At 43.7% G+C, this 20,520-nt stretch overlaps 1 protein-coding gene across 12 annotated transcripts in view; it reads right to left on the reverse strand.

The window, feature by feature from the left end:
* The window catches only part of Sox5 (SRY-box transcription factor 5), a 775,369-nt gene that overhangs the window by 196,456 nt on the left and 558,393 nt on the right, over nt 1–20,520 (reverse strand). For all 12 annotated transcript variants that reach the window (XM_051155573.1, XM_051155574.1, XM_051155579.1 and 9 more), the window contains one exon: nt 5,804–5,890. In XM_051155573.1, coding sequence (XP_051011530.1) covers nt 5,804–5,890 — 87 coding nt within the window. The remainder of the gene's footprint in view (nt 1–5,803; nt 5,891–20,520) is intronic.

The raw sequence follows: 20,520 nt of genomic DNA on the forward strand, positions 1-20,520 counted from the left end.
TCTTCTGCAAGAACAGTCATGATATTGCCCATTGAACCACTTCTCTGACTCCAGCGCGATGTTTTTTTTTTTTAATTTGGTATTTACTTGGACTCAAATATTTGTACTGATATTAGGTTAGGAAGGTCAGCACGCAAACAGGTGAGGACCTAAGAATGTGTGTCTGGGGGGAGCTGGGCACTACCTCCCCTGGCTGGAATTTTATAGGGCTCTTCAGGTACAGTCTGCCTAGAAGTGCTCTCAATAGGCAAAGGCCCTTAGAGACAGTCTGCTGCTGTGAAAGCCAGATCACTCTGTACCAGGCAGAAGGCACAGGCTATACGTATACACAACCACAGTATGTGGTTTAGGATAATTGGTCTCTGGCTATTATCACTTTTTAACAATATGTGAATTGGGATAAAATGATTATGGCAATCATTTGGTAAGAAAGTTGATTACGGAGTGATAAGCAATAAATACTTAGCTATGACTTCCCTTAAATGAGCAGATAAGGAAGTGGAAACCACAAGACATAACCTTGGAAGAACTGGAGCCCCATGACTGCTCACTGACCCTGTACTTAGATTAGTAGGCTGCTACAGAAGCCTAGGCTGGGTTAAACTATCTGACAACCCAGATCACGTTTTCACTAGTCGTGAAGGAGCCTGTATCTACAATAATACAAATGATGCTATCATCATTTTAATTTTACGATTTTGATTCCTGCCTGTAAATTGTTTTAAATGGCTGGATAACAATGTTGGTGATGTTATTTCTTTTCCTATTGCAAACTCAGAAAATAAATACGATGTAGGCATTTCCTATCACACCTGGAGCAAGCATTAGAAAGACTCTGTCTTGTTCTTACAATGTATGTATGTCACACCCCACACTTGTGGACCCACCAAGACCTGTCAATACCACCTTCTTCCCACTCCTAAGTCAGCTTGTGCACGCAAAGGCGAGATGACCACTAGGCCACAGAACATGCAAACACTGTGTGTGTTTGTGAGCACCTCAAAGCTGCCCCACCTTACGCTCTCTGTGCCACCAGATTTCTCCTGCCTCATGAAACTTTAAAACTTTTTTTTTTTTTTAACGAAATGTGAAAACACCGCTTAGAAGCAACTACAAAGGGTAGAAAGTGAACTGAGATGATTAAAAATGTAGACATTTCTTTTATTTGGAAGTAAACAACTCCATGTGATGTGCCTGACGTCAGGTTGACTCTTTGTTGAACGCCTTCATGGTGCGACAGCCCTCACAGGACATCAACATCCCGCCTTCCCCAAAGCTGTGCAGACTCGCGTGCTTCCAGTCAGAGTGCAAATGCGACCCGTGCAGGCCACTCATGTGGTGCTTCTGACCCTTCAACAGCCACAGGGTCTAAAAGAACGGGTTGAGAGAGCTTTCCTAGCCATGCAAGCAAGAACAGATACAAACGCTGACGTTTTTGTTAATGTGTTTCAATTTTCTGGAAGTTTAAACGTGCCATGTCTCAGATACAGTCCAACTGTATTTTTGAGACAGGGTCCTTTAACAGCTCAGAATGAGCCAAGCAGTCTTAGCCTAGGTAGCCTGAGATGCCAGGGATCCACCCATCAGCCTCCTGGTGCTGAAATAATAACCGAGATACTGGATCCAGCTTAGTTTTTAACCACGGATCTGAGTCTTGAACTCGTGTCCTCCAGCTTGCAATGTAATCCCTTTACCAGTTGACCAAGCTATATATCTTTTCCTTGAAAAAAAAAAAAAAACCAACAAACAGTTTGTGTCAGATGTTTGTTCTACCCCTGACTATTTTCAAGTCATCTAATGTTGTTTAACCAGAATAATTATCTCTCTCAAGGCATGTACTCAATATGCCTGCCCATTTCAAAAATGTACACCACTTGGGAGATTATCTTAATCCAGGTATTGACTCCATGCAGCTTGTGCTTAATTCCTGAGCTCAGAGGCAATTGTATTGTCCAAAGGATTATTGATATGAATCCAGAGTGGTTCAGTGTTTGCCTGCATGGCCATTATCAAGAGTGAGAAAACTTAGGAACTTGAAAGAGTCCTATTTTATATCATGAAGCACAGCAGGCAGGCTCCTCTACACTGCTTACTAACATTTTGGAAGACTTAACTAATACAGTAGAACCTGTGAGTCCTGGGTAAAACGATCTGTCCAATCAAGGCTGAAGGTGGCCTTGTCCTAGAGCTAGCGAACCTCACTATAAATGTCCCACTTCTATTACAGTATTGGGATAAATAAATGAGAGATGTCTGCATGTGGGCATGGGTATTCTATTCTACAAGTGTATATCTCGAGCAAAATGCAGTGTTTGCGATTGCCTGTCCATTAAAAAAAAAAAAAAAGATCTGTTCATACTAGTCAAAGGCACCATGGATCCCCAGACACTGTCCTCAGGTGAGGTGCCAATTCAGTGACCTTCGCTGTCATGGAATTCCATGCTAGCCGGAATGCTGTGGGCATCACTGGTAGCCAGCTGGAAGGTGCTTAACACTTCCCCATCCCCAGTTGCCACCAGGCTACAGAAAGCATCTGTCACCTTGCTCGCCACTGCTGCTGGGAACTTCTGCTGCAGATGGTGCGGAAGGACTCAGAGCTGGCTGGTGACCGTCCTATGTCTGAGGAGACGGGATGAAACCATTTCTTCAGGCAGCTCTTTGGAGTATTGCACAAACTCATCAGCTGGTGTTGCCAGGGCTTTGCGGGCCAACTGTTTCCCCAAAACAAGATTCTGTAAGGCTTGTATGTGTGCACGAGAGGGCGATTTCTACTATGTATTTAAAACCTGAATGTGTCACATCTCCAAAGTGCCAGAGTATAAAATGGTATGATACCAGGAAAAATGCTTTAACATTTTACAAAGGAACTTTAGGCCCAAAGGCACAGCTCTGTGGTTAAAGACACTAGCTGCCGAGTCCAGCACTGAGCTGAGTCCTAGAACCTACCTGCTGGATGAAGAAACTGACTTCTAGGAATTCACCCTCTGGCCTATACACAAGGACCTGTGCAGGGGTGTGCATACACGTACACGTACACACACACACACACACACACACACACACACACACACAGGAAAGCAACATAGAAATGAGAGCCAGCAACTGCGTCAGAGACCAGTGGCCTTTCCTAACATTGTTTCTTGAGGAGGGGGGGAAAGTAAGATGGAATTTAAATACAATTATTTTTGGACAGCCAGAGTGTCACATCAAAGCCTTCTTATTCTGCCTACTTGAAGCAACGTTTGACACTTCTTCTTTGTGAGTATTAACAGTGAGAAACATTTCTGTAACCTTTCCAAGTTGTGTGATTCTACGAATTAGCTCCAACACCTGGACAGTAGCTCACTGGTTAGGCCCTTAAAGCTGCGGTCCTGAAGAACGGAGGTTCGTGCCTGGAGTGGCTACCACATTAAACCTGCAAGAGGCTCTCTGAATCCCCACTCCTCCCTCTCCTCCTCTTTCTCATTTCTCTTCCTACCCCCTTCTCGTCTCTCTCTCTCTCTCTCTCTCTCTCTCTCTCTCTCTCTCTCTCTCTCTCTCTCTCTCTCTCTCTCTCCCTCTCTATTAGGTTCATTTCTCATATTGAATAGGAATTTTTTTTTAAAAAACTGGCCAAGATTAACCAAGGGGCGCTTGTCACCACACGAGGAGATCTAATATGTGCTGGGAAGCTGGTGACCATCACCCTGTCCTATGTGAAAGTCCTGTTCTAGCCTATTATTTGAAACGATCATTGGCAAGCCAGCCAGTCACTCAGCATGTCATGCTTTCATATTTTAAAAAAAGACCACAACCCCACGCCCACCCCCACCCCCCGCCCCCACTCCCCTTGCCACCCCCCAGCCAGAAACAGTAGACAACATGTGAGCCTCCCGCCTCCCTCTGCCTGGGATAAAGCAGCCGCAGAACGCAAGGAAGCCATTGTTCTTGGACTTTTTTTCTGAGGTGGCTAGAAACCACATTCCTGGGCACAGCATAATCTCTGCGCCTGACCCCCCAAATTCATTTACCCCCAGAGGTGATCTCCTATTGTACCCTCTGCACCTCCGAACAATGGTTCGTAATTGCAACTGTCACACACAAGCGGAGTAACTCAGTGCTGTTTCCTCACTTCACTGGGAAACCTGAGCCGAACACCTAATCGCCATGGCTGGGCGGAGGAAAGATGCATAGTTCCTTTCAAAATGTTTCTGGAAACGGCTTTTCTGAACAGAACCAGAGGACAATAACTGAACTTAGGCTCTCAATGAGGAGCTTGGAAAACTCAAAATTAAAGACAGATCTGTCTTTTGTGCGTGTACCAGAGCGGCCTACAGTAGCTAGCCTCAAAGGACAGCACAGGGCCTCAATGCTCCAGCTTATCAGCACTGCTGCTGAGGCCTCAAGTCTGGCTTGTGAGGGAAGAGGAGGGAAGTCAGTCCTCTCTGCTGGTGGTGGCTGAAGTCAGTGACGGAAACCAGAGACAGGGACGATCCATCCACTGCTTTAGGGGGGTCATGGGTTCAAGGTCTGTCAAATAGGTAAAGGGCTTCATGTCCTAGAAAGCAGAGCTTTTCTTTGTGTTCTCCTTAAGTTTTGCCAAGCTCTGAGGCACTCTTATTAGCCATTTACATTTTCTTCCAAAACAGATGTTGGTCATCATCAAACTTGTTGCTGGGCGCTCACTCCCACTATCTGTACATTCTCAACACTCCAAAGCCAGAATTTACACAACTATCAATGACTGACAGACGAGTGGAATCATCAGCCGAATGTTTTTTCTGGAACTTTCCTAACAGCCAGATAGATATAAATTGTCTATAGGAGAACTAGTTGAAAAGATAAATGCTTTGCTTTTTTCCTCTAGGATACTTGAATGGGGCAGAGCCTCAAGGGAGAGACTGTCACTTTGACTCACACACCACAAAGTTTGACTTAGCCATGTGTCTACATATATACGAATATTAATCTGGCGATGTTTGCAACTTACATTTAGCTCCTGTTACAGATATGTGCCACAGTTTATAAACACATATGATATTGTTGATGACCTAGTATCTTGACATTCTCGAAATTAATGTTGCTTTAGAATTTAGACTCACAAGTATCCTCGTGGCGGCAGCAGCAGGAAGCTAGCGATGCACTGTCCACCGTGCTCTAAGAAGCAGTGGCTTATAGCTAATTGAAACCATCATCTGCTTCTATTTCTACATGAGGAAATTAAATACCATTCCTTGTTACTGGAAGTTTGTTAATATATGAATATTCAGTGTCTTCCAAAGTCCACAGAGAGCTTTTATTAGTTGTAATTGGTGACTCAAGTAAGCTCAAAGCAGAACTTAACTGACATTGGCTCAAAACATCCTTGTGCTATGTCTGCCTTGCTGATTGTCGTGGGCCCCAGCTGCCCATTATAAGCATGCGCTCTACAGACATAGAATGTGAGTCATAACGGACAAGACACGGCTTTTAACCTTGCTGTGCTGTTGCTATCTTCTTACCTTTGAAGTAAATTATTTAAGTCAAATAAGAGGAGGAGAAACAGAGCATACCACATATAGAGTGGGCTTGTGCTGTTAAGACAAGAAATCAAAAACAAAACAAAGCAAAAAAACAAAAACAAAAACAAAATCCCATCCTGATCCGACACAGCGCAAGCAGAGCACACAGACAGACACGATCAATTTCCAGCTAAAAGGAAGGCCTGTGACAAAGCATGCATGGGGCAGAGGGGCTGGGACACAGGTATTTCATAACCTCTAAGACTTATAAATAGCCACGTTCTTTCTGAAAATTCTAGATAAAAGAAGCACACACTTCCTACCTTTTATTTCTCCAAAGTTCCCTGATCCCATTGCCAGGAGCTTGTCCTTCCAGTCCTTGGAGAGTAGCTTTTCAATACTGGGGGTATCTAAGTAGAGAAAAAAAAAAACACGCACAAGCAAATCAGTAGGGCTATTTGCAGTAAGACTCACAGAATAGAGCCATCCTGGTCCTGGTCCTGCCCCGTACACAATGACTTCATCAACAAACTGATAACACGGGAGGAAAAAAAAGGAGTGTGTTTGGTCACCTGCTGTTTCAAAATCATTAGCTTTCCCTCTCTTCCTGAACAAAGCCATACTAATATTTTTATGACAATGGGCTCATGTGAACACACAGCTCATTGTTTCACAATTTGGTGAACAAATTCTTGTTATAATGGATGCTTGTCAATTTCAGAGTGTTAGTCTGCAGTCAGAAAATAATTATGTTGATAAAATGCAGAGTGGAAAAAAAGGCAAAGAATTAGCCCTTAAGTCTGCTACATGTAATTATGTCCCTCTGTGTATTTACAATTCCTTGCACTTTATACTATGTATAACATTGTGTGGCTACACATTGAGCACTGAAAAATAAATAAATAAAAAACAAACAAACAAAAAGGTTGACATAAAAGAAGCGTTTAAAAGATTGCTAAATCAGGTAAAATGAGTTGTGTCCCCAGTGCAAACGTATCATTTGCCTATTTCAGATCTGTGTCACGCTTTTTCCCAGTGTTCCATGTTGGGACAGGATGGGTACATTCTAGAGAGCAAGGTCATGAGTTATGGAGAGTGGTTTGTTTGGGCAGACATCTTTTTTTCTGCCCACTCCTTTTGTACTGAACCTGAACTATAAGTAAATATAACTGTAATAAAACCAGTGAACATTAGACTCAGTTCCAAACAATGGAGTTGTATGCTCATGTCAGCGACTGGCTGGGTACACAATGACAGTGCATTTCAATTCTACCGTTAGCCTTGTATAAAGTTAGAAAACAGAGTTCTCATACTGGTGAAAGGTAGGTGCCCCTGTGCTTCACCTAAATAACAGCACCACACCTATTATTTTGGGTATCGGACACACACTGCCTTCTCCACGCTGGTGCTTAAGTATGGTTCTGTTAGTTCCAGTGACCTGCTAGGAAGAACAGAAAGGGAGGAGTTGTTAACTTATCAGAGAGGCCATCCATCCTAGGGGTTTCCACCAAAGCTGGGGTTAACTATGGACTATTTCTAAGATGTCAAAAAAAAAAAAAATGACTAGTGGACATTTAAATAGCAAAAGGTATCAGTTATTTTATATTGTGTCCATACATATGTATATATAAGCAGGTCCCATTCCTGATATGTGGTTGTAATGTATGTTTCTCTTTGTCACAAAATACTTATTTCTATTTTTCATATTGAAGGAAAATCCTAATGGACTTACTTGTACATTTTCCTAAAGGCCTCCCTATTTTCTGTTTTTCTATCTCATGTTTTAGAAATGAGAACAGCAATGCTTTGACCAGCCAGCGCACAGATTGGTGTTGTAATCTGTGTTTCCACTTGCATCATGATGTTTAAAGTAAGTTGAAAATACTTCTGCACGGAGCTTCAGGGTGTCTGTATTCCCAGTGAGCACTGGGGGTAGAGGGGGGTGAGGGGTGGAAATCAGTTCTTAAACCTTATCAATCAGAGTTGGTCAAACAAACACCACTGTTTCTTTATCCAGAGCTTTAAAAAAAAAAAAAAAGCAAAAGGCTGAGAGGCGTGTAAACAGGGCATGGCCGATATGGTATTTGCAGGAGTGCTCTGTCAGTCACTAAAAGCTAACAAACCTTTGCAAAGCAGGAATGCAGCAACAGAAATCCACTGTGGCCTAACAATGGACCCTGAACCTCCCTGTTCCAGAAGCAGATCTTTTTACTTTTCAGGCTATTGTCTGCCAGGTCATGGCAATGCCTTTCCCTTGCAGCTAGACAAAATATCTACTGTCGCCACCTCATAAAGGAACAGAAGTCTTCTGTCTAAGTTGCAGAGTTAAAGAAACAGCAGCCAGGTTTGTGGAGCCTGCAGAACATTCCCAGCCTTCTTACTAATAAGCACTAAGATATAAAGCTCCCAGAGAGCTGGTTCAAGTTGACTCTTAGCATACAGGACAGAGGGAGGGAGGGAGAGAGGGAAGAAGAGGGGGAGGGAGGGGCAGTGCTTGTGAAAATGGAAAATCAGAAATACACCTATCTCAGGGATGTCATATTTAGGATGACTAAGAACGCCAACTTCTTTCAGTGAGGTATGAGGTGTGCACCCAAATCCAAATATATGTCCTGAGCAGTCTCTGTCCTGGGGACTGTTAGTCGGCAGCCTCTGTGCTGGGGACTGTTAGTGTGGGCCTCTGTCCTGTGGACTGTGCTATTGAGGGTCTCTATCCTGGGACTGTGCTAGGGTGTGGCCTCTGTCCTGGTGACTGTGTTAGTGAGCAGCCTCTGTCCTGGGGACTGTGCTAGTGAGGGCCTCTGCCCACAGTGTCCAGAAGTCTGAGAAGGTGTGATTGCATCTATGTTATGGTCTCTAAGAAAGACACACACACACAAAAATCAGGCTTAGACCAGTGTGGGGTTTTAAAGGGCATGATGGGCAGAGGAGTGTCTCGGGTAAGGCTTTGCTTCTCCCTAGCATCCCCACTGCAGTGACAAGAAGGCCCCCATTTTGAAGCTGGGTGCTCAGCAACAAAGTGAAGTCCTCCCCTGTGGCCTGGCCAACTTCTCCCAGTAGGTATGGATTGATACACACCTATATTGCTATTTAAAACACCAGAGCTTAGAGAGACCAAGTACTTGTCCATCATGAAGCCGAGTCCAAACCTCACAGCTATTTGACACATATGCTCACACATGGGCAACGCAAAGACATGCCACCTCATTTCCTCTGGGAAAGAATTCTAGATCCCAGGAACCACTCTAACTCCACTAGAATAAAAGTTCAAAGAATAAACTGAATTTTCCAGGATAACATGTTTGCCATGAGCATTAAACTATGGGATTAAAAGGCTAGATTTTTTTTTTTACAGTTCTCATTAGCATTACAACTTAATCTAATTATATGGTTTTGTGCTATAGTGTTTATATTGGGTATTTTTTAAATGTTGTGAGCATGTACAATGAAAATAACCCTTTTTACTTATAAACTCAAAGGAACACTAGGCTGTGCGTTAACTACAAGCCAGGGTGTCACCCTGTTCTTATGGCAGCAGCCAGCTATTGGTGGGCGGTGGGGTCTGGGCTCTCAGTTTTTCCCTCATTCAGCCTTCTATATGAACTTCTGTTCTATAAATAGGGCCCAGCAACCCTGCTTCCCACCCTGCATTTCCTGTCCTGGTCTCCTGGCCCTACACGTAGTTCCCCATGTGGTGCTGGGAAATGAAGTCCCGATACCAACACCAGGAAGCCAGTGTCCTCCACACTGAAGAAGCTTCTTGAGAGACAGCAAATTCTATGGTTAGACACCACAAAAGACAAAGTGGCAAAAATCCCAATATTTACAATCACCTGTTTTCTCATGTGATTTCAATACAGGGATGTCTACCGTCACGCAGTAGTAAGTACCACTCTCTAGTCATGGTGTGTGTGAAAAAAGGGAAGTGGCTTTAATCTGAATACTTAGTTTTCAAAAATGAGATTCACTTTTAAAGCCACAGAGCTGAGTTTATGCTATGTGTAGGGCTGGCATCTGTTTACATATCGGTAAGGTCTGTTCTCTTCATGTTTTGACAGCTGACCTTTCATGGCCTCACTATGTAGACCAGACTGGGTCCTCCAACACAAGCATCTTCCTTCTTCCTTCCTAGTGCTGAGATCAGATGTCTGCGCCACCATGCCTAATGCGTATTTCCTAGTTTAAACACCTAGGAGGCCATTCTCCCAAGCTTTGGAGTTTCAGGGTCACACTCAGTGCCAACACTTCTCTCAGATGAAGTCATCACAAGGGTCAGCAGTGGTTTAGGCCTGAAGAACGCTGTCAGATGTAACTCTTTTGACAGTAGTACGCGACAACAGGCTGTCCCATGCTGTGCTGAGGAAAGTTCAACACAGACTGTACCAACCCAGCCTCTTCCTTCAAGAATTTGTCTTTTAGTAGAAAACTAAACACGTGCATTTTAAAAGATACTGTGAAATAATGTGAAAAAAATTAGCTATGAAATATCAGAGCCGAGGACATACGCATCATGGGGCCACAGGATATGTGGACTATGAATTCACTCATGCTTCTCCCTGCCTCAGCATCCGTTAGACATGCTGGCTTGCTTTCCTCTTCTTCTCTGGCTCACACTGGTTTCCTCACATCACTGCTCATGGCAGTCCCCACCAGAGAACCCCCAGAACTTGCCAGCCATTGTTATGGCAGCCTCTTAGGGCCTGTGCGTTCTCTGTAACTCTCACTTGATTTTCCCCCTCCGGTGCCAAACCCTCCTAAGACCGACTCCCTGGGCTGGAACAATGAGACCAGGAGGCCCATGCCAACATATTGTAATTCTCCAGCAAGCCGCTGGTGCCAAGAATTAAACTGCACGTGTGCCAGCGCAGTAGCTTACACTCAACCTGAGGTTGGTGCTTTGTGTGAATGTAGGTTATTTTTCTGTTTTAATCTCTTTTGAGCTACTGTGGCAGAGCCCATTGAAAAACTGAACAAGCGAAAGGTATGGATGCACAGTATTTGACTTTTAAACAAAACCCCGTGAAGTAGGCCGTAGCAATCAACCACTGTTTGTACTTTAATTTTGTAGCTCTGACTGAACTGCGTTATTCTTGCCTGTGTTGATGCATACATGTAACACTTAGGAAGGAACAGTAATACTGGCAAATTTCAAATATGCCAATTGTCTCAAATTATAAGTAAACACATGTGCAGATAAGTCAGAGGCTGGATTTTAACACTGGTCTGACCTTTCCCTCTCACATAGACAAGCACTTTATAGAAGCAATTGATTAGATATAAACTGAATATACATGATTTGGGAGGGTAAAACTAAAACAAAAAACAGAATAAGCGTCCCTTTGTCATGCAAATCTAATTTACACTTAACAGACGTGGAAGCCTTTTCTATAGGAGTTAGATATTTTTAGGTGCTAAAGGACTGCCAAGGAATGTCACGGGTTATAGAGTACTGAAATACTTTACGAAGGGAATGGAAGTGGGCAATGGTTGTTATTATTCAGCATGACTTGAACTAGTCTAGACCAAACTCTTCATTTACAGTCAGAAACACAATAAATTAGCAAATTTCAAACACTTGTCCAAAAAATCGTCAACCTAAATAAACATAAAGGCAGGCCTGAGCTCACGCCCGTTCTCTTCAGCATAGCGTTCCCTTCAACACGCCACAGAGCTGCCTTTTATTTTGTGGTTGGCTCTTGGACTGAACTTAGGATCTTATAGATATTAAGCAAAACAGCTTTATTTGTATTATTTGTGTCCACATCCGACTGTAAATTCCTTTGCCAAAGAGCTAAGCTTTTGAAAAAGTAGAATTTTAGATCTGTTTTCATTACCACCTTCAGGAGCAGCTGATAATTAAGCGGCAGGTGACACTGTTAGAATTGCCACAGTGAACTCACTAACCTCTGTCAGGACTGATCCCTGTTCACTCCCAAAAGCACTCCTCTGAATGCCCACAGGAACTGAGGGATAAATGCAAGTGCACAAGTGTACAAGTGTGCAAGTGCCCAAGTGTGCAATTGCAGATCAGTATGTTGCTGGTTAATTATTTGAGTGAAGACAATAAATAAAGACTGACAGAGGTGTATCTGCAAATGGCATCAATAAGAATTCCCATCATGAGGACAGCATCTTCCTGACAGAAAACACACTGGAGAATTGTTATGCAGTACAAGGTAAGCAGCAGATGCTTATACATAAGAGAAGCCCTACGTGCACGTGGGAACAGACAGGCTCTGCACAGCTCTGTAGCCCAGCCCACACTGCAGCAGGGTTACTAATGTCAAGTTCCAGGACGTGTTACAAAGTTGTACACGTCTCCCCAAAGCACAGGAATCAAGCTGACATTCCGCAGCACTCGGCCTGCTGTAGCCTCACTTTTATATGTGATTATCCTCAAGTTTCTTAAGCCTGGAAAGACTCTTGTTTTAGTACTGTCAATGTACATGCTTGTTTTCACTTGAAAGTTATTAATAACTTTCTAGAAGAAAAAAGAAACAGCTTTGATTAGGCAACTTTTGCAAGTTATTAATATATAATGGACCCAGAGATGGATGAGACCTAAGTTACTTACGATGTTCCTGTGGCACTTGGACAGAAAATTGGACATTGTTTGCTCTATTGCACCAACCTGGCATCACATTTTAGAAGAGTGTTTTTTTTTTATTGTGCAATTAAATATAACAAAATTAATATGGCTCAGTTGCTACATATCGATAATTCTTATTTACTTGTAACAAGGCTACTTTGTGTGAATGCTGTTGGTTCCTTTTTAAGACTTCATTTTTATTAATGTGCATTGTTCTGTGTCTCTGCAAAGTATGTGAAGGTACCTGCCAGGAGGGGTTATTGGATCCCCTAGAGCTGGAGTTACAGGCAAGGGGTTGAGCCTCTCAACGGCAAGGGTGCCAGAAAACAAACTCAGGTCCTTCAGAAGAACAGCTTGTGCTCTTAACCACTAAAGTATTGCTCGAGCCAAGTGGTTCTCAACCTGTGGGCCATGACCCATTTGGCAAACCTCTGTCTTCAAAGATATTTACATTATGATCCATAACAGTAACAAAATTGCAGTTATGAAGTAGCAACAAAATAATTTTATTGTTGAAGGTCACCAGGGCATGAGGAACTGTATTAAACAGTCCAGCATTAGAAAGGTTGAGAACCCTAGCCCCGCCTCGTGTGTGTGTGTGTGTGTGTGTGTGTGTGTGTGTGTGTGTGTGTGTGTGCGCACGCGCGCGCACACACACGCACGCACACATGCGCATCTGGCTTCATTTAGTCCATTTGACCCGAGCTTCCATTTCCCAAGTTCTAGAGCACAGACCTCTACCACCACACTCCGTTATAGTCTCTTCACACACAAAGCTTAATGAATAAGTGATGGAGTTGTTCGCCCCTATCAAAAGACAGCTTGACTTGTGTAGACTGCAGATCTTCTATGTAGTGGTTTTATTATTAGATCCCACCAAAACACTGTGAGCTGTGAGAGGGCAGCACTCCAACAGGGAGTTGTGGAAAGTAATTCCTCTGGTACAAAAAGCCCTTTGTCTTTTTACTACTAGATATAAAAAGAAAAATAGTGATTTTAATGTCATAAAACCTGGACTCCATCTCTTACTGGCTTATTTGCTTTTTGGCAAGTAACTTACCCTCTTGCTACCTCAAGTATACTCACCTGAAAATAGGGATAATGACTAATTTATCTAATGTTGCTCTGAAAACTAACACAGGCAGTGTTTAAACAGGACTAGGCACATTAGCATTACTTAAAAATGTTAACCACGTTACAAATACAAGTCAGCTTATAAACTGTCACATAGAACTATCTTTTACATGCATACCATACATACACACACATGTGCACATATACACATATTGACACAGATACACCCAGAGAAAAATATAAGAAACATACATATATGCATACACATAGACACACAACACAGAAACACATACATGCATACATGTATATATACATTACACAAACTCATACACACCCATATATATATATACACCATCTCATGTATGTGCACACATGCAAACAATACAAACCCTGAGATACATGCACATATACACACATATACATAAAGAAATACATATATACATACTCACAATGAACACACACACATACACACACACACACACACACCACCATCAGCTATAATTACATGGTACCGATTGTACCCACATGTATTTTATAATGAGGACTGTCACTTTTCTTCCTTTCTGATAAGGAAAATGGAGACAGTGATGAAGAGGAGGGCTTTTACTTTTAGGTTAATGTATTAAATGTCTCAAAGAGCATCAACAAAGAGACCCAACTGGTCATTTTTTCCCATTTGCTTTAGAGAATCGTCTTTGCAAGGGTCCTCAGGGCTGCCAGCATTGTCTAATGGCTGTAGAGGGTTGGTGTGACAGAGAGTTAAAGGGTTACACCGCAGCAGCAGTGTCTGTAGTTTCACTTGCTCACACTGTGGCCCCATTCACCACCATGGCAACTCCTGCCCAGGTCTTCCACCTCCTCAGAGTAACAACGTTCTAACTTCTAATACACTTGACAAGCAAGCTCTTCACACAACGCCCTTTCCGGAAGTGCATGGCTAGTGATACCATCCATTGGGAGCCAAGCAAGGCATGGTGTCAGAAATGAGTGGAGGGGGTGGGGAGGGTGGGAATCAAGTTCTGACCTAGGTCAGTTTCTGTGAGGGGGCAGGGACTAGACAGCAGGAGGAAAGTCCGGGTTACGAGGAGGGAAGACAAGAAAGGACGGCAGTGTGAGAGGAAACCTGGGTGAATGGGTGTGGCCGTGCACAGGCAGCAGCCACTCTTTACACTCCCAACATTCCTGATGAAGGCTTTTCATCACTGTTTTACATTCCACCTACCCAAACAGCTGACCTGGTCAGAGAGGAGCTAAGCAGGAGCTTTCTGTTTCTGGATATTCTGCTTGGTTTAGAGTTCTTCCTTTGTGTATATATTATGGAGCATAAAAATCCATAAGAACTGCGGGATATAGCATGAGGCATTTGAGAATGAAATAAGCCTCACTCTCAGAAGATCTTCTTGCTTGGAAGATGGGGAAAGCCCAGGCAGGCTCACCTAAGCACTCCGCAGCTCCGTGATGATGAGGTTGAGGAGACCGTCCTGTGCCTGGGAACCTGGTGCTTGTCTGCCCACAGGCTGAGATCAGGTGTGATTATACACATCTACTGACATAAGGAAGACAAGGACTATGTATGGATTTGGGTTATAACCCACAAAATTATCCAGCTACATCTGGAAAAGTCATACAGTCCTTCATGTATGGACATTTGGGACATGGCAGACTCTGTCTTTTGTGATTACATTTGTCATATTCTACAGTTGCTCTAAGTTGCTGGTGTGGCTGGTGGAGAAGAGAGAGGAAATCCAAAGAGCATCTCAACAGAAAACCACTTGACGTGCATTAGAATAGGCAGCACACATCTTTAGAAACATGACAAAAATGCTGCACCTCTTGACATGAGAACTAAAGCATGGTGGAGCCTGAAGCACCACAAATCCTGGACCTGTCCACCCTGACACCTGTGAGCCCGCGCCTTAAGCCCCACCCACCAGATGCCTGCCAGGATTAGACACAGAGGATTCCTCCAGCACACTTCGAGGAAACTGAACAGAGGAGTAGAGACACTAGTTATAACTCAGGAGACATTGTCGTGTTCAGATACAGAGGATCAGGGTTGACAGCAAGCAAATGGGGAAAATGCTCTCCCACTGCCTCACACTACATGTCAAGCTTTGCATGTGGACTTCCGGAGTGACATCCCCCGCACTCCCTCAGGGCTTGTTTCTCTGCTCTTTCGTAACTCTGCAATAAATCTTGGATTGTGTCATTTGTAGAGTAACTCCAGAAGACAAAATACAGTACTTTCATTTCCAAAGTATGATTTAATGTTACCACACTTGGACATGATCCCATCAAAACAGAAGTATGCTGTTACCTTAGCCATGATATCCTCTGACCCCACCCAAATAATGTAGAATAGGATTAAAAAATAAATAAAAACCCATTAAGGATTTATTTTTAAACATCATTTTCACTGAAGGAACACAGTAAGTAATTAAATGTGGAAAGAAGTAGAAAAAGTAAAAAGAAACAAAAGCAAGATAAATGGTAAAGAAATGAAAGAGATAGGCATAGTTTTTACTTTCCTGACATTGGCAGAGCCCAACTGCATCAATGGTGAATGCAGTGGATATAAAATTAGTCGTGCTACCTGCCTGTGTATACATTAAATTCAAAATGGATTGTTTCTCACCACTATCATCTTTGCTTTTTAATCGCATATACTACATGAGACACAAACTATATAAAATGAATATATATCATATACAGACTCATCAGTCTATTTTGTGTGGTTCACACATAGTATTCGCATACCCATGTGCACATGCACACACCACAAATGCACACATGCCCGAACATGTACATGCATAGTCAGGAAAGCTTCACATAGTATTCCTTTACTTACTTACCCAACAATGGTCTGTCAGGTCCCACAGCAGCACTGTGATTGGCACCTAAGACATGGCCTGGACACCACAGGAAACGTAGTTTCCTGGAGGGGAGACTATGGCCCAGCCAGACAGCCAAATCAAACTGTTTATTCCAAATGGTACCATGTCTCTGGGTTGCTTGCCCAGAATTTCATCTACTGACTCAGAACTAATGGTAGTCCCCTCTGTGAACTACCCAACCAAATAACAGTCAGAGCAAACATGGATGGGTGTTTCTGGTAAGCATTCCTATACGGTGTAATACTTGTCAGTTGGATGCACAGTATAAAATCCCACTAGACAACAATTTCTAAGAAATGGAACCACTTCTCATTTTGTCCAAAATTAGGAAGAAATTTGACTTACAGTAGCAATATCAAGTAAATTAAACAATGCATATGAATAAGAAAGGGTGAGTGAACTCCTTCAGCAAGGTCTGAACTCCCTGTTTTCTTTTAGCATTGAACATAGTACCAAGGCCAGGGAGAATCAAAGTGGATGCTGTGGTCTACCACCTATAATGGGAGAAGGGTCGCTAAGGCAACGTTTAAAGGCCATCAAAGGGTTCAGTTTGTGTGTCTTGGGTGAGGTCCAGGAACCTGAACTTTTCATCATTCGTTTTGATAAATAAACAGTGAATCAGGGTTTAAAAAGACAGACGGAAAACATCCCATTAGGACTTTGGAAACTTGAATGCCTTTCAGAAGCGAGTAAGATTTGAACAAATGGAATATGCTCAGCCCTTCTTCCGAAGGTGAAAGGACTGAAAACATGCCACTTTTTCATTTGAGCAATAATCAGACAACATAAACTAAAACTATGCAAATGTCTCCCAGTGGGTTTGTGTTTACAACCGCATGATTGGGGCACTTCATGGGGGCACGCAATGAAGAGCTAGCTGCAAGGGAGTCCATACGCCTTTCAACTGTCACACAGGGAGGGAAGGAGCACAGTGGGTACCGGTAGATTAGGATAAAATTTCCACTTAAATGTTGTAAGTGAGGGATCGTGAACCTTGTAGTCACACATTAGAAACTCACACACATTTCTAAGAAGTCAGCAGAATGCAATATTCACGTGGCAGATGTACAGAAGTTATGTAAATGACCAAGAGAGGTAAGTCCCAGGGATGTGAAGCTTGTGATTCTGAGTGGCGGAAAATGAAGGGGGTAGGTTAAAGTCTAGTCAAAGAATGACATAGGTAACTTGGGAAATCCAAGAAATACAAACTACCGGAAGTCTCCTTTATTCAGAAAAGTCTCTAGGCAAAGCCCTCTGGGAGATGGTGGGACCACAAGTTATTAACCCTGGGCATCAGCTTATGGCAGAAAATAAAACACTTCATCCGCCCTTCTCTGAGAATAACTGACATGGGTTTCCATGGGCCAGCAGCATTTAAATGATTATCCTTCATTCGTTCTTACAAGAACATGGGTCAATACTGTAAAGTGAACCACGTTCCCGTGTAATGACAGAAAGGAAGACACTGTGTGTTGGGGGTCACGTGAGATGCTTAGAAGCTGGGGTGGAAGGGGAGGGAGACAAAGGCTGTCAAATGGACTGCTTCTGGCCTTGCTTTTCCTGTCAACAACAAAGCAAGAGTGCTGTAGATGACTTTTGTATGTGAGACAAATGGTAACAACAACAGACAGCAGATACATATCTATATACTGCCCAAATCAATGACATACACACATATTTAGGGTAACACATAGAATAGTTACTCTACAGTTTGAATTCTACTTCTCATAATAAAGGGGTGGGGGTTGGGTGTGGGTGAGGAAAGTGTCACGTACAGACACACTACACTGTGAAGTCAATTCCTTCTTTCCCAATGAGTACCGTTTTACAAGAATAAACGCTTTAAAAGGCCGGAAACTCATTTAAAACAGTCTAGGGACTTAAGTGAATAAAAATTGAATTATTAGCACTTACCAGTTTAAGAATAGATGGACCTTTTATTTTAGAAGGATGGGTGAATCCAACAAAAGTAAAGAACACCTAGTCTTTCCACCCAAGGTGCGAGGGCAAGCCACACATGCAGGGGAATCCTGCGCTTTGTCACCCGAGGGTGCGAGGGCAAGCCACACATGCAGGGGAATCCTGCGCTTTGTCACCCGAGGGTGCGAGGGCAAGCCACACATGCAGGGGAATCCTGCGCTTTGTCACCCGAGGGTGCGAGGGCAAGCCACACATGCAGGGGAATCCTGCGCTTTGTCACCCGAGGGTGCGAGGGCAAGCCACACATGCAGGGGAATCAAAAACACAAACACACACAAACACAATAAACTGCACAAGGTTACAATTTCAACGTCAGAACCTTGATACAATATGTAAGTCATCACTACAGCTTTGCTATAACGAAGATTGATCTGCATTATGTGACAGGGATCAACTGTAAAAGGTAAGTTCTCTGCCTAATGTCTTTCCATAGTTCCGGATGTAAGTGTTCCTTCCCAGAGAAGGATGGACACCCCACTGTTCCAAGGAAGCTACTGGAGAAGAGAAATATTGGACTGTGATAGAGCTGGGCTCCTTAAAAGAAGAATAAATCACATTAAAGCAAACATTTCATTATCTATGATGTAGCCTATCATTATTATCTCTACTTCTAGGTTTAAACCTTGAGATTTCTCTTCTTTTATTGTCTCTGCAAATCACTTATCTTGTACCACATATCCACAAAGCCAACTCCCGAAATATAAAGAGTTCAGGGCAAATTGAGCCACAGAGGACACTAGGCCAACACATTCAGAAGGGAAATTATCTGGAAGATTTAATTGAAAATCTTGCTATTGTAGGAATTTTATCCTGTCAGTTGCTGGTGTGACACACAGGGCCGTTGGCAAGGAACGAACAGAAGAAAGAGGAAAGGGTATTCCCCATTCTGTGGGTTCCAGATCTTTCACCCTGGGGCCACCCCCAAGGCCTTTCTGCACACCTGCCTCATCTACATTAAACTAAAGAGGCATCTCAAGTGGCCATTCCTCACCAGCAGGCCAGGTCTCCAGTTAAACACCTACGACTTCCGAGTTACGGATGCTGACCTCGAGGGGACATCTGTTTGCCACATATGTTATTGATTATCAATATTTGGGGGAAATGCTTGAGAGGATAAGATGCAGCTTTCTGAGGTTCATGGGGGCTGACGCCTGCTTCAGCGATCTTCTCCTCATGGGTGGAGATCCGTATTATCCCACCAGAAGTAAAGACTTCTGAATGGTAGCGCTGTGAGATCCTGTGCTTAGGAATAAACCAGTGCTAAGAGGTCCCTATTATACCATGGCACTCAGCACCACGTACTGTTAAACCTAAATATATTAGGTTTAATTATAATAAAAAAATTTAATACCACTTGCATAATAACACTCAGGGCACTCGTCTCCTGGGAAGGCTTGTCTGGTGAGACACCCAGGAGACTCTGTCCAGTCAAGGCTTCTGTTGGAATTCCTATCATCCTTCCCCTCACATTTTCCAGCTGACTGTGCCCTGTATTCTTATGGTTTCATTAAAATAGCCAGCCCCTTTCAATGATTAATTTTCCATAACACTAATTTGTTTCTTTTGTCCTCACTTGGTATCAAATCCACCTCTTGCCCATTCCCCCGTCTCATCTTTCCTCCCCACAGCTCACTATCTTCTGGCCCTCCAAATTGTTTTGATGACACTGAGTCAAAAATAGGGAGCCCAACTCCCAACAGGAAGCCACTCACATAACAAACAAAACCTTGAGGGGGCCCCCCCCGGCTCTGTATGTGAGGGATATGTGACACGCTTGGTGTGGAGGGAGAACCAGGAGGAAGAGGGGAAGCAAGACACACACACACACACGCTCGCTCGCGCGCGCTCTCGCGCGCTCGCTCACACACACACACACACACACACGCTCGCTCACAACACATACACACACGCTCGCGCGCGCTCGCACACCACACACACACACACGCGCTCGCTCTCGCTCACACACACACACACACACACACGCTCTCGCGCTCGCTCACACACACCACAACCACACACACACTCGCTCTCTCACACACACACACACACATTCTCTCTCTCTCTCTCTCACATACACACACACACACATCTCTCTCTCGCGCTCACACACACACACACTCTCGCGCTCTCTCACACACACCACACCTCGCTCCACACAACACACACACACGCGCGCTCTCTCACACCACACCACACACACTCTCTCTCTCTCTCACACACACACACACACACCGCTCGCTCTCTCACACACACAACACACACTCTCTCTCTCTCGCTCGCACCACACAGACACACAACACGCGCTCTCTCTCTCTCGCTCCACACACACCGCTCTCTCGCTCTCACACACACACACACACACGCGCTCTCTCACACACACACACACACACACACTCTCTCTCTCTCTCACACACACACACATCTCTCTCTCTCTCTCACACACACACATTCCTCTCTCTCTCTCACACACACACACACACACTCTCTCTCTCTCACACACACA

This window comes from Acomys russatus, chromosome 13 (assembly GCF_903995435.1).
Source record: "Acomys russatus chromosome 13, mAcoRus1.1, whole genome shotgun sequence".
NCBI lineage: Eukaryota > Metazoa > Chordata > Mammalia > Rodentia > Muridae > Acomys > Acomys russatus.